Genomic DNA, 12,870 nt, shown 5'->3' with positions numbered 1-12,870 from the left:
CGGTATTATTCATTATTATTATTTATCATAATTAATACTAGAAATTATACGTATAAAATTTGTCTACTAATAGTTGCTACGAAACTATTATAATATTTCCACAATTCTTTTTTTCTTTAAGGCAACACGACCCGGAAGTGTATGATTGTTGACTAAGAAAACCCCCTTCCGCGATATGCTACAGGTCTGTTTATTTTTGTTAGTTTTAAACTATTTAAAAATAGAATTACATTCGATGTATGTATTTTATTTATGTTCAAAACATTTTAATCCGTTGACAGGTTAATGTTTGTGTCGTATGCCTCTTTTTTTAGCCACTAAATGAGCGTATTCCGTGTGTTTACGTTACTAGCGTAGCCAAAAGCTAAAGCTTTTGTCAAATAAATTTGTTTCTTTTAACTTTTTACGAATAGTTTTCCTACCTTCGAACATGAGATATTAGGGAAAAAGGACATGAGTTGTTAAAAAATAACATTGTATGCACCCCTGGTCAAGAATTATGGATAAAATTTCCTAGCATGTAAAATTTGCTCATCTGAAAAGATAATTTCTTATAAACGAAGCTCCTCTACTGTCTTCAACATAGTTCCTTGACATTGTACTACCTTGTCCGAAGAAAGCTCAACTCACTTCAACTTAGTTCATTCCCAAATAAAGCATTGCTTTACTCAAAAAACTGCTGTACCCAAAAACAGTATTGAAAAAATGCATGTGGTCACTGGATTTCTAAGCTGAAAAATTCAGAAATTTGTAAATGGATTATTAATATGCTTTTTTTTCTCGAAACTGTTTTCAGCCAGAGTAGAAGTGACTAATTGAAGGACAACATGGCAGACTTAATGCTCAACATTTGCCTATCTAAAGACTCCTCCTCCCCGGGGGCGAAGACGCCAAACAGGACGCAAGAGCGCAACATGGCCTGTCAATTCAAAAAACGCAAAAGAAAGAAGATCCCGGAGACGTCAGAGCGAAGCGTCTCGTTCACGCAGCGTTCATTTTCTCATGCTTCCACGCCGAACAGGGTCTTACCTCATGTGGCGAGCTTCAACAAGCCTTCTACTTCCTTACACTGGCAGCCTTCTATCTCGACCAACGCCAAAGCGTCCGAACCAAACTCTCGACCAATCCCGGTCCCCCGGTGTCTTCCGTCAGGTTTGCCAAGCAAGTACCTCGCAATGGATTGCGAGATGGTGGGCACTGGCCCCAAGGGAAGCATCAGTCATCTTGGACGCTGCAGCATAGTGTCGTATGAGGGCGATGTGGTGTTTGACAAGTTCATCAAGCCGTCGGTACCTGTCACTGACTACCGCACGCGCTGGAGCGGCCTCCGTGCACGTGACCTCAAGAACGCCACGCCTTACGTCCAGGCCAGGAAGGAGGTTAGGTGAATATCAGCATATGCTCAGTGATTGATTGTTGACAGTAGGGCTGACATAATTTATTGACTAATTGACAACTTTTGTTGTTTTGTTAACTATAAGGCACATACATATATTATCTCAATTTTCAAATATAAGCTGCAATGGAATTTAAACCGCAGGTGTCCATGTTGTATTATGGGATATTTAATCCAAAAGGCATGCAGGTAATTAGCCTGTAAAAAATGCTTAAATAAATTGTACTGGAGCCGCAGGGTTGGAAGCAGAGAAAATAATATTGGTTTATTGTCTGAAAATAATGGTTATTATTTTAGTATTATACGAGTTTGATCACTGAGTAATCGTTTAGAGATTGTTAAAATAAAAATGCTCAAAATCTTGTTTTTTAGTTCATTAAAAAAATTTATTACATTTTTTTAATTAAAAAAAGGGAAGGGAAAAATAGTATAGTTTTTTCTATTTTAAAATTTGATTTAATTACAAAAATAATAAGTATAAGGAGTAAAGTCTTTTTATTTTAAAAAATAAAAAATATATTTTAAATATAACGATAATATTTTTTTCTTGATGTGAAAATTTGATAAGTAAATGGAGTAAGTAAAAAGGAGTTACTGTGTCTTTTTAATTGAACTAAACAAAGTTTTTTGAAAATAATTCAATCTATGTTTTCTATTTATTTTAAAATTTGATTTATTAAAAAAATATATTTTGAATAAAACTAAAAAAAAAAATCAGTTTTTGATATAATTGGGAAAAAAAAATATCTTAAAACAAGAATGGAAAAAAACCCAAAAAAATCTTATTTATATGCACATATATACACTCACCGGCCACTTTATTAAGTACACCCGTCCAACTGCTCGTTAACACCTAATTTCTAATCAGCCAATCACATGGCGGCAACTCAGTGCATTTAGGCATGTAGACATGGTTTAAGACAATCTCCTGCAGTTCAAACCGAGCATCAGTATGGGGAAGAAAGGTGATTTGAGTGACTTTGAACGTGGCATGGTTGGTGGTGCCAGAAGGGCTGATCTGAGTTTTTCAGAAACTGCTGATCTACTGGGATTTTCACGCACAACCACCTCTAGGGTTTACAGAGAATGGTCCGAAAAAGAAAAAATATCCAGTGAGCGGCAGTTCTGTGGGCGTAAATGCCTTGTTGATGCCAGAGGTCAGAGGAGAATGGCCAGACTGGTTCGAGCTGATAGAAAGGCAACAGTGACTCAAATAACCACCCGTTACAACCAAGGTATGCAGAAGAGCATCTCAGAACGCACAGTACGTCGAACTTTGAGGCAGATGGGCTACAGCGGCAGAAGACCACGCCGGGTGCCACTCCTTTCAGCTAAGAACAGGAAACTGAGGCTACAATTTGCACAAGCTCATCGCTGCCTGGTCTGATGAGCCCAAGTTAGTGTTTCCAAAGGGGGGGCCACAAAATATATAAATGTGAGGGTTCACTTACTTATATTTCCCCCTTCTGTCATTGTTTGTATATTATCCTCATTAAAATATGAAAACCTACTGTATAAATGTTTGGGTGGTTTTAGTTAAAGCAGACAATGTTTTGCACTCTGTGTGATTTTGACGATTTTGAAGATCAGATCACATTTGATGGTAATTTTATGCAGAAATGTGAGAAATTCCAAAAGGTTCAGATACTTTTTCATACCATTGTATATCAATTCTTGGCGGGAGCATATCGATAATTTTTTAGGCTACAAAGTATTGAAATATATAACCTTTTCGATATATTGACACAGCCCTATTTGACATGCTATTTCATCCACCCGACAGATCCTGAAACTCCTGGCCGGCAAGGTAGTAATCGGCCACGCCGTTCACAACGACTTCCAGGTCCTTCAGTACTCGCACCCGGCCGCCCTTACCCGGGACACGTCGCGCATCCCGCTGCTCAACCGGCGGGCCGGCTTTGAAGAGAAAAGTATCGCCTCGCTCAAAAGGCTCACCAAGGCCATCTTCAATCGTGACATCCAGGTCAGAATATCAATTAATCGATCAAATAATTGAAAAAAAAAAAGACTGATTGTCGTGACTGACTTCTTCAGACCGGACGCCGTGGCCACTCGTCGTTGGAAGACGCTCGGGCAACTATGGATCTCTACAAGTTGGTGGAAAACGAGTGGGAAAAGACACTGGCGTCAAGGAAGATGGGCGGTAGTGGCAGCTGATTGGCTCATTCCAAAGACTCCTCCCACTCACTTCCTGTTTTAACCGTGACCGGCAGTTTGACTGAAGGTGATCAATAAGCCTATCGTTGAGTTAAGCCACTATGAAGTTTTAGAAGTTTAGTTTTTTATCAACAATTGACTGCCTTTGACGTCGCTAGACTAAAACAATATGTAATGTCAGCCATCCCAGGTCAATTGGATTTGACGTCTATCACTGTCAATGGCAAGCAATTAGTAATTAAGACAAATAGATCTTAATTGTCAAATGTTGTTTTTAAATGGATAATTATGACATTTTATATCTAAATTGAAAAAAAAAAGTTTTCTTTGGATCAATGTATAGTCTAGGGCTGCAGCTATCGATTATTTTATTAGCCGATTAATCGATGAACTAGTTAGTTCGAATAAACGAGTAATCGGAAAAGGAACATGAAAAATTAAAATACCTGAGCTGAGCCTCAAACGGTATTAAAACTAAATAAAAGAGGATCTATGTACAACAAAAGAACAATTGGCTAACTTACATGGCAAAATTACGCTAGCTTAAATGCTGTAAAATGCTACCATTTTTTTCCCCAGTGCTCTTAACAAATGGTTCACTCATATACCCCACAAAAAACGGCTAAATATACATATAAACTAAATTACGAATGCATTAAAAAGATTAGCCCAAAGAAAATCAGCTTACGTTGGTCTTAACAGGGAGCAGTTGGATTCAGCCATGTGAAATGAGGCTGACCAGAGGGCAATGTATCCACCCTAATCAATAAACTAAATGTAAACACTTTCAAAATAAAACATTACAACACCACTTTAATTAAACGAACACTCGAGGCAACAAAATTGAATTCGAATATTTTTTTTCTAATCGAATACTCGAGTTAATCGATTAATCGTTGCAGCTCTAGTATAGTCATTATTTATGTTTGTATTTTCATCCCAATGTCACTTGGACACATTGGTAAAATTTTAGCATGTTTTCACATTAAAAGAAAATTCAACTTAGTTGGATAAAAAAAAAAAAAAAAAAACTATTTAAATTAAAATATAATTTAATTACCGTCCCAGTAAAAAACAATAAAATGTGAATGTCCATAGGAACAGTTCACTTGAAAAGTAAAGTGTGAAAAAAAAACAAAGAAAAGCAGATTAAGTGCTTGCCTGCTGTATTTACTGGAATACTTGATTTCAGTGAGTACCGTGCGCATACAATGGTACAGTTTCCTGCTGGGTCACCTTATTGAAAGCGAGAATAATTCCCGCGTGCGGTGCATAGCCCAGCATTAGTGGCTAATTCACTTTTTATTAGCTTCACACAGGAATTTGTTCAGGTTGCACATTCACAGCAAGTCTTTGGACAAAATAAGTTGTTGTTAATGCTGATTTTATTGTCGTTTACGGACTCACTCGACCTTTTTACATTGTTGGCCTTTGGATGATTGTGTAAGAAAATTCCGGCTGATTAAAAGTCACTTTTCACTTTTTGAATGAATATCTTTTCACTTTGTGTGGGTGTCCCAATAGTTTTGTTGTTGTTTGCTCACTTTTCATTCTGTAGTGTTGTCCAAACTAAACGAAATTCCTGGAAGTGTTCCAATACATTTGATACTTTGAAATGAAGCAAACAGATTTGTGCCATGCCCCCTGAAGCCCCACCCCTTCTCTACTTTATCTCCTCTCGCCTGGGCTGTCAGGGACAACAAAACCAGCCTCCCTCCGTGGCTTTGCCTCTGGATCTCAAGATGCAACTGACCAAAATGAGGTGAGTGCTCTTTTTCATGTATATATTTTAGGGCTGTCAAACGATTAACATTTTTAATCGAGTTAATTACAGCTTAAAAATTAATTAATCGTAATTAATCGCAATTCAAACCATCTCTAAAATATGCCATATTTTTCTGTAAATTATTGTTGGAATGGAAAGATAAGACAAGACAGATATATACATTTAACATACTGTACATAAGTACTGTATTTGTTTATTATAACAATAAATCAATAAGATGGCATTAACATTAACATTCTGTTAAAGCGATCCATGGATAGAAAGACTTGTAGTTCTTAAAAGAGTTTTAGGAATTTTATATTAAAACCCCTCTTAATGTTTTCGTTTTAAATAAAATTTGTAAAATTTTCAATCAAAAGTAGAGTTAATATAATAATAAGAATAAAAATAACAATAATAAAAATAGAGTGACCAAAGTCTGACTAAATTTTATGTGTATTTTGCATAGCTATTTTGATATGGAATGCCAGTTCATTTTGCATTGTTGTTTAACTGTGTGTCAGAATTGGGCCTCATTACTATAGACTGAAGTGCTTTTCGTTTTGTGAACATTATTTTTTTTTGGGAGGGATAGGAATATTATTTTTGCTGTGCTTTCACTAAACGATACTTACGTTTGTTGTGAAGGAGTTGCCGAAGCTTATGCCAATATACGGCGCGGTCCAAGAACGCCTGTGTCCACTCGCCTTTACTGTATAACATATAACTGTACATATCTTACCCAAAATACAACAAGAGACACATAATGCCACTAAAAGAAAGAAAACTTACCGAAATATGTGTGGAGCACAAATAGCAATTTGCATTGTATTGTGAATAAAGCATAAACGTCTCACAACTACTAATTCTCCCACGTTTAGAAGAAATAACATGAGTATGGAACGGCGCTGCCCCCAAGCGGCCTGTGGCATTCTCTTCACTCTTAATGTCCATAAACGGCCTCATTGTAATCTGTTTGAGGCAATGTGCCAGCGTTAATTGCGTCAAATATTTTAACGTGATTAATTTAAAAAAATTAACACCCGTTAACGCGGTAATTTTGACAGCCCTAATATATTTATTTTGAAAACATATTTACAAGTTGTATTGCATTAATATAAGTGTCCGCACAAGGTGGAGATTCATGTAGCTTTACAGAAAATAAGAATGATTTTGAAATGCCGTAACTATGCTAACTGTATGGAAGCACTTTCCCGCCACAAAAAAAAGTATGAAAACTTTTTTTTTTCTTTTTCAATTAAACAAGAAGCATGTTTCCGCCGCCGGTGAAAAAAAAAAGTTTTCATCATCAAAAAAAAAAAAAAAAAAAAAAAATTGTGGTGGGAATGGACTTCCATATAACTGTGACAATTGGCAAAAATATATAAAATATTCAGTGTTTTATTTGGCAGTTACAAATGTATTCCCATTATATTTATGTCACACACACTTGACCTTATTGAGCCACAATTTAACACGCAATAGTTTATCTACTTATGAACAAATAATGTAGAATATATGATACATCTGATTACATAACAGTGTATATTAGAGGTGCAACATTTAATTGAATAATCGACAACTAATAGCTTAGTAAATTAATTGACTACTTTGATAACCGATTAATCGTTTAGGACCGTCCTCACCTTAAACTTAAAATTAATAAATTCATGAAATTATAACGTGTCAGTTGTAAATATCACATTTCTTCATTATATTTTTGTTGAGTCAAAGTAGGACATGAACAAAAATCTGTTTTTACTTAAAACAATTCACATTTTTGCCAATTTTCGGACAACCGTCTAAAGTAGCTTCTTAATAAGGCTGCAACAACTAATCGATTAAATCCATTAATAAAGTAGTTGCCAACGAATTTGATGATACAGTTAAAAGAAATAGTAATCTATTTTTGTCTTCATTCCTACTTGGAACATGTTGAAAACAACTTAAAGGTAAACTGTGAAGGTAATTGAAAGAAGTGACATTTATCCGATTAATCGATTGTTTAATTAAATGTCCGATTAATTTATTATAAAAATAATCGTTAGCTGCAGCCCTAGTATATTTAGTATATGACTAGCATATCTATGAAATGAAAAGTAAACTTAAATATATTCATAAATGTACATTTTTATTCTGATCTAATTTATAAATACACCCTTTCCACATAAATACAGATGTATTATATGCTGTTTTGAAATAATTTACTGTACTATGTGCAAATTTTGTTCTGTTCATATACTGAACATATATTTCAGTTTCTTTCCAATGTACTTATTCATGTATTCATAATGCACTAGTCTATAGTAGGGCTGCAGCTATCGATTATTTTAGTAGTTGATTATCAACTAGTTAGTTTGAATAATCAAGAAATCGGATTAGGAACATTGAATGCGCTGCAGAATAAATTTTAGGAATGTAAAACAAAGGCTTGCTAAGATCGCACTTTGAAAAGAGCATTAAATGCAAATACGAAATAAAATTCCCGAATGTATCTTCAAACAATGCAGAGTTGCACTTTCATTTAAAAATAAAGTAACTGAGCTTAGCCTTAAAAAAAAAAAAAAAAAAAAAAAAAAAATCAATAATAAAAACTGAGGATATAAGTAAAAAAAAAAAAAAAATTGGCTAACTTGCATAGCAAAAGTCTGCTAGCTCAAATGCTCGTTCAAACATATTTTCCCACAAAAAAGGGTTAAATATACCTAAGTTACGAATGCATTAAAAAAAAAAACATATTAGCTCAAACCAAAACTTGCTTTATGTCGATCTTAACAGGGAGCAGCTGGATTCAGCCATGTTAGATGAGTTATGTCATATTCACTGTTGCAACTAGAGGGCAGTGTATCCATCCAAATCAATTAAACTAAATGCAAACACTTTCAAAACTAACTATTACAACGCCAATCTCATTAAACAAATATTCGAAGCATCAAAATTTGATTCAAAGCTTTTTTCTAATCGAATTACTCGAGTTAATCGATTAATCGTTGCAGCACTAGTGTATAGTATTGGTATATATAGTATATTACTAACAATATTTTAGTACACTGTATACTATAACACAAAAATATATGAAAAGTAGACCTAAATATAGTCATATACTTTATATACATTTTTATGCGTATAGTTATGTATTAATACTGTCCATATAAATTTAGATGTATTATATGCTGTATACGTATATAATAAAGTACACCTTAATGTCATATCCATATACTGTACATGTATTTCTATTTCTATCCAATGCATACTATATTATAATTGTTAGGTTTATTTTACATAGTGACGCTGCACATTTTTAAAAATAATATTAGATCTATTATGCTTGTACAATTGCAACAGATAATGTGCATATGTACGTACAATATGTATAGGTACTTTAGAATGTATTAATCAAGAGTGCTATGTTACAAAATATTGACAATGAAATGCCTTGGGCTTTGCACTCCAGACCACTAGAGTGCTGCAAGCTGTGCCGAAACAATTATTCTTAGTATATGCGTTTGTTTTTCCCCCCAGCTTTGTTCATTTATTTATTTTAACAAATGAACAAACTTATGTGACCACTAAAGGGTTTAAAAGAGCTTCACTGACTTTCCCACAAGCTAATTGTTTGATCTAGTTGGCTTCAAGTCAGTTCCTAAGATGTAACGCAAACCTAATCCAACTCAAACGTCGTAATTCTTACCTTACAATTGAAGTCGTATATATTCTTCCTTTTTACCCACTTTCTGCCTTCACATGGCAATTCCTGGTAGTGTGTGATTGTTCTCTGGCTTTTCTTCACTAGGCTATTGAACGTGTTGTGATTTTTGTGTTCGCTTCCTTGTTACCTAGATGCGACGTCTGCCTCATGTTTCAGTGCCATTGATGGTGATAGCTATCCAATCCATTTGAATTATTTCTACCAGGCAAGGCTCCTAGTATAATTGAATTGGACGTCTTATCGCCGTCATTGACAGATGAGTTAAGCGTGAAATCATCACTATGACCCTATTATGGAAAATCATTACCTTTCTTCCCAAAACTGTCTAACCCAAAAAATGTCCTAAACAAAAAAAAAAAAAAACAATACAAAAAACACAATGCAAACTTAAAAATATTGTTTATACGTAGTCCCTAAAGAGATATCGAGAGAAATGAAATAAATTTAAACCATCTGGGACAAAGACAGCGAGAACGAAAAGTGGTATTTGACATATGGCATGTTTTTTTTTTTTTTTTGTATATGGCAAAATGGCTTTTGGCATTTTTTTGATCATATGGCAGTTTTGGGGGGGCGTTTGACATTTAGTGCAGGCCATGAACATCCATGCCATTGACGGCCATGAACGTCCAAATTTCCCATTCATTGTCAATGTCAGAAAAACGTGTGGTTGTGATTTTTTGACAATATACTTACCATTACAACGCATTGACATTGAACTGGCACCATCAACTGGCAATACATTTTCCTGCCATTAAAAATGAATGGGAAATTTGGACGTGCATGGCCGTCAATGGCATGGACGTGCATGGCCTGCAAAAAATGTCATGTACAAAAACAAAAAATGCCGTATGCCAAAAGCCATTTTGCCATTTACGAAAAAAATGCCATTGGCCAAAAGCCATTCTGCCATATACGAAAAAACTGCCATATGCCAAAAGCCATTTTGCCATATATCAAAAAACTGCCATATGTCAAAATGCCATTTTGCCATATACCAAAAAATGCCATATGCCAAAATGCCATTTTGCCATATGCCAAAGAACTGCTACATGCAAAAAAACTAAAACAAACAAAAAAATGCCATATGCCAAAAGCCATTTTGCTATATGCAAAAAAACAAACAAACAAAAAAAAAACGGCATTTGCCAAAAGCCATTTTGCCATATACCAAAAAACTGCCGTATGGAAAAAAACAACAAATGCCAGCCAAAATGCCATTTTGCCATATGCAACAACAAAAAAAAAAAACGGCATTTGCCAAAAGCCATTTTGCCATATACCAAAAAACTGCCATATGAAAAACAAACAAATGCCAGTCAAAATGCCATTTTGCCATATGCAAAAAAAAAAACAAAAAAAAAAAACATATGTCATAAGCCATTTGCCCTCTGCCAAAAGCCATTTTGCCATACACCAGAAAAATGCCATATGCCCAAAACAAACAAAAAAAATGTCATATGCCAAAATGCCATTTTGCCATATGCCAAAAAACTGCCATATGCAAAATACAAAACAAAAAAAAATGCCAAAAGCCATTTTGCCAGATACCAAAAAACTGCCACATGCAAAAATGCTAATTTGCCATATGCAAAAAAACCCCGAAAACATATTTTAAAAAAATGCCATATGCCAAAAGCCATTTTGCTATATGCCAAATACCACTTTTTGTTCTCGACCCTACTGCCATTTGGTGCACACCAGATAGAATGTGGTGCACACTAGAAACAACCTGGTGCGCACCAGAAACAATCTGGTAAACATTATATAGCATTTAAGCTAGTGGACTTTTGCTATGCAAGTTAGCCATTTGTTAATTTGTAAGACCCTTATTTATCTATTTTAATGTATCGTTTGAGGCTAAATTCAGGTGCGCATCGGACACCAGCAGTTTCGGCGTGCTAAAAATTATAATACAGGATTTAGATGAGCTTTACTTCAATCTTGGACTCAACTAGCACATGAGCTTAGCCTCAAATGGTATAAAAAAAATAAAAAATAAATGAGGATTTAAGTACAACAAAAAAACAATTTGCTAACTTGCATAGCAAATGTCTGCTAGTTTAAATGCTATATTATGCTAATGTTTACCAGATTGTTTCTGGTGCACACCAGATGGTTTAAGTTTATTTTATTTCTGTTGATGTAATTTTAGGGGCTCCGTATGTTTAAAAAAAGTTCAAATGGATTAAAATTACTGTGCATAAAGACGCAAGTTGAGCTTTCTTTCAGTCAGTGAGAATAAATTGGAGCCAATTCTGGGAAAGCCTTCCTCTCTGGTCAAAGAAAAGTTTTCCTGAGCTAAAAAAACTAAAGGACAATAAATCTGGTTTAGCCAGTCAGGGTGACCATTCAGAGGTTTTACGACCAATTAGAATTCAGCACACGCCGAAGATTTGCTGTCTTGTTTTTGTCGTGTTGTCTTCAGACAGGAAGTGCTTTGCCACGCCACTTTGGTTGCCATCGCTCTGCTCGTTTTCCCGTCATCGTCGATCGCCCAGGACCAGCAAGGTGATGTCCCTCTTTAACTCTTTCACTGTCATTGATGATGAGAGATGTCCAATCATGTGGCGTCCAATCATTCGTCTACTGTGCATTTCAACGAGTTTATCATGAAATAACAATTCAAAAACTTGACAACAGATTCAGTCATATATGAAAGTCAATAAACAAACATGGGTTTTCGTTTTCAGATGATACACACCGTCTACATGTGACGATCACGTCGGGTCAAGACACTCAAGCTGAACTGGGCGCCACGCTTACATTGACCTGCCTGGTGTCTCTAGACGGGTCACCGCCCGCCCCCTCAACCAACGGCCGGCACGCCGTTTTGTCTCTTCCACAAGTCAGGTGGAGCCTGGTCAGATACGCTGAAGGAGAGGAGACTGAGATCATATCGGCCCGTGGTGACAATGTGGTGGTAAGCGCGGCCTACCGGGACCGAGCCTCGCTGCCACGTTATGCCGTCTCTCCGGCTGATCTGACCCTCCGACTGGACGGGTTGAGGTACAGTGACGCCGGCAAATACCGGTGCCAGGTGCGGCAGGGACAAGAAGAAGACTCTGATGTCACGGAGGTGCAGGTCAAAGGTAAAAATACAGGAGGGAAAAGCCACTGGGTGACAGGGAATATTCAAGCAATGTAAACACAGGTCTGGTGTTCCACCGTGGGGACCGGTCCAGAACCCTTAGGGACTTCACCTTCGAGCGGGCCCGAGAGGCCTGCAAGGAGGTAGGGGCCCAAATAGCCACGCCAGAGCAGCTGCTGGCGGCCTACCACAGCGGATTCGAGCATTGCCACGCAGGCTGGCTCTCAGATCACTCGGTCAGGTGAGGACGCGATGAATCCAGTTTGAAAGCGGTTTTAAATCGGTCCAAACCCAATTTCAATGCACAGTGTAAAACTCATTGCAGTGTAGAATCATTTGGAATCAGTTAGAAATGTGTGAGAAATGACTAAAAGCTAACGTATATGAAACCAGTTTGAAACCTATGTGAAACTGATATAAAATTTGTAGAAAAACAATTTCTTACAAAACATTTTCTAAAAAAAAAAAATTAAATCCTTTTAAATCTTTGCAAAAGCAATCTGAAACCAAAGTTGTTTGTACTTTTAATCCATTTCACATCAATTTAAAAATCACTTCAAAATCCAGTTAAATGATTCCAAATCTGTTTGAAACCACTTTCAATCTGAAAGCAGTGTAAAACATGTGAAACCAGTGCAAGCACAATGTAAAGTTTAGAAATTAAATTCTAAGTGCAGCAGTATCAGTTTAAAATCATTTTTTTGGAACAGATTTTAATCCGAAATCAATTT

At 36.0% G+C, this 12,870-nt stretch overlaps 2 protein-coding genes across 3 annotated transcripts in view; both read left to right on the top strand.

Annotated features, from left to right (window-relative positions):
- The first annotated feature begins 112 nt into the window (after positions 1 to 112).
- Positions 113 to 5,172, top strand: LOC130915217 (interferon-stimulated 20 kDa exonuclease-like 2). Its single transcript, XM_057835083.1, has 4 exons — positions 113 to 184; positions 797 to 1,379; positions 3,180 to 3,380; positions 3,452 to 5,172. The coding sequence occupies exons 2-4, from the start codon at positions 828 to 830 to the stop codon at positions 3,572 to 3,574; spliced, it is 876 nt and encodes a 291-aa protein (XP_057691066.1). The 5' UTR covers positions 113 to 184; positions 797 to 827; the 3' UTR covers positions 3,575 to 5,172.
- LOC130915215 (brevican core protein-like) overlaps positions 3,575 to 12,870 on the top strand; it is a 26,530-nt gene continuing 17,234 nt past the window's right edge. Inside the window, exons 1-5 of one of the 2 annotated variants that reach the window (XM_057835081.1) lie at positions 3,575 to 3,641; positions 5,269 to 5,336; positions 11,477 to 11,559; positions 11,742 to 12,140; positions 12,203 to 12,380. In XM_057835081.1, coding sequence (XP_057691064.1) covers positions 5,317 to 5,336; positions 11,477 to 11,559; positions 11,742 to 12,140; positions 12,203 to 12,380 — 680 coding nt within the window. In that variant the 5' untranslated portion in view covers positions 3,575 to 3,641; positions 5,269 to 5,316. Of the gene's footprint in view, positions 3,642 to 5,203; positions 5,337 to 11,476; positions 11,560 to 11,741; positions 12,141 to 12,202; positions 12,381 to 12,870 lie in introns of those variants that run through there. The other variant, XM_057835080.1, reaches the window with a different exon arrangement.

Source organism: Corythoichthys intestinalis, chromosome 4 (assembly GCF_030265065.1).
Source record: "Corythoichthys intestinalis isolate RoL2023-P3 chromosome 4, ASM3026506v1, whole genome shotgun sequence".
In the NCBI taxonomy this organism is placed as follows: domain Eukaryota; kingdom Metazoa; phylum Chordata; class Actinopteri; order Syngnathiformes; family Syngnathidae; genus Corythoichthys; species Corythoichthys intestinalis.
The sequence above is the reverse complement of the archived record's forward strand: the minus strand, read 5'-3'. Positions and strand labels throughout refer to the sequence as shown.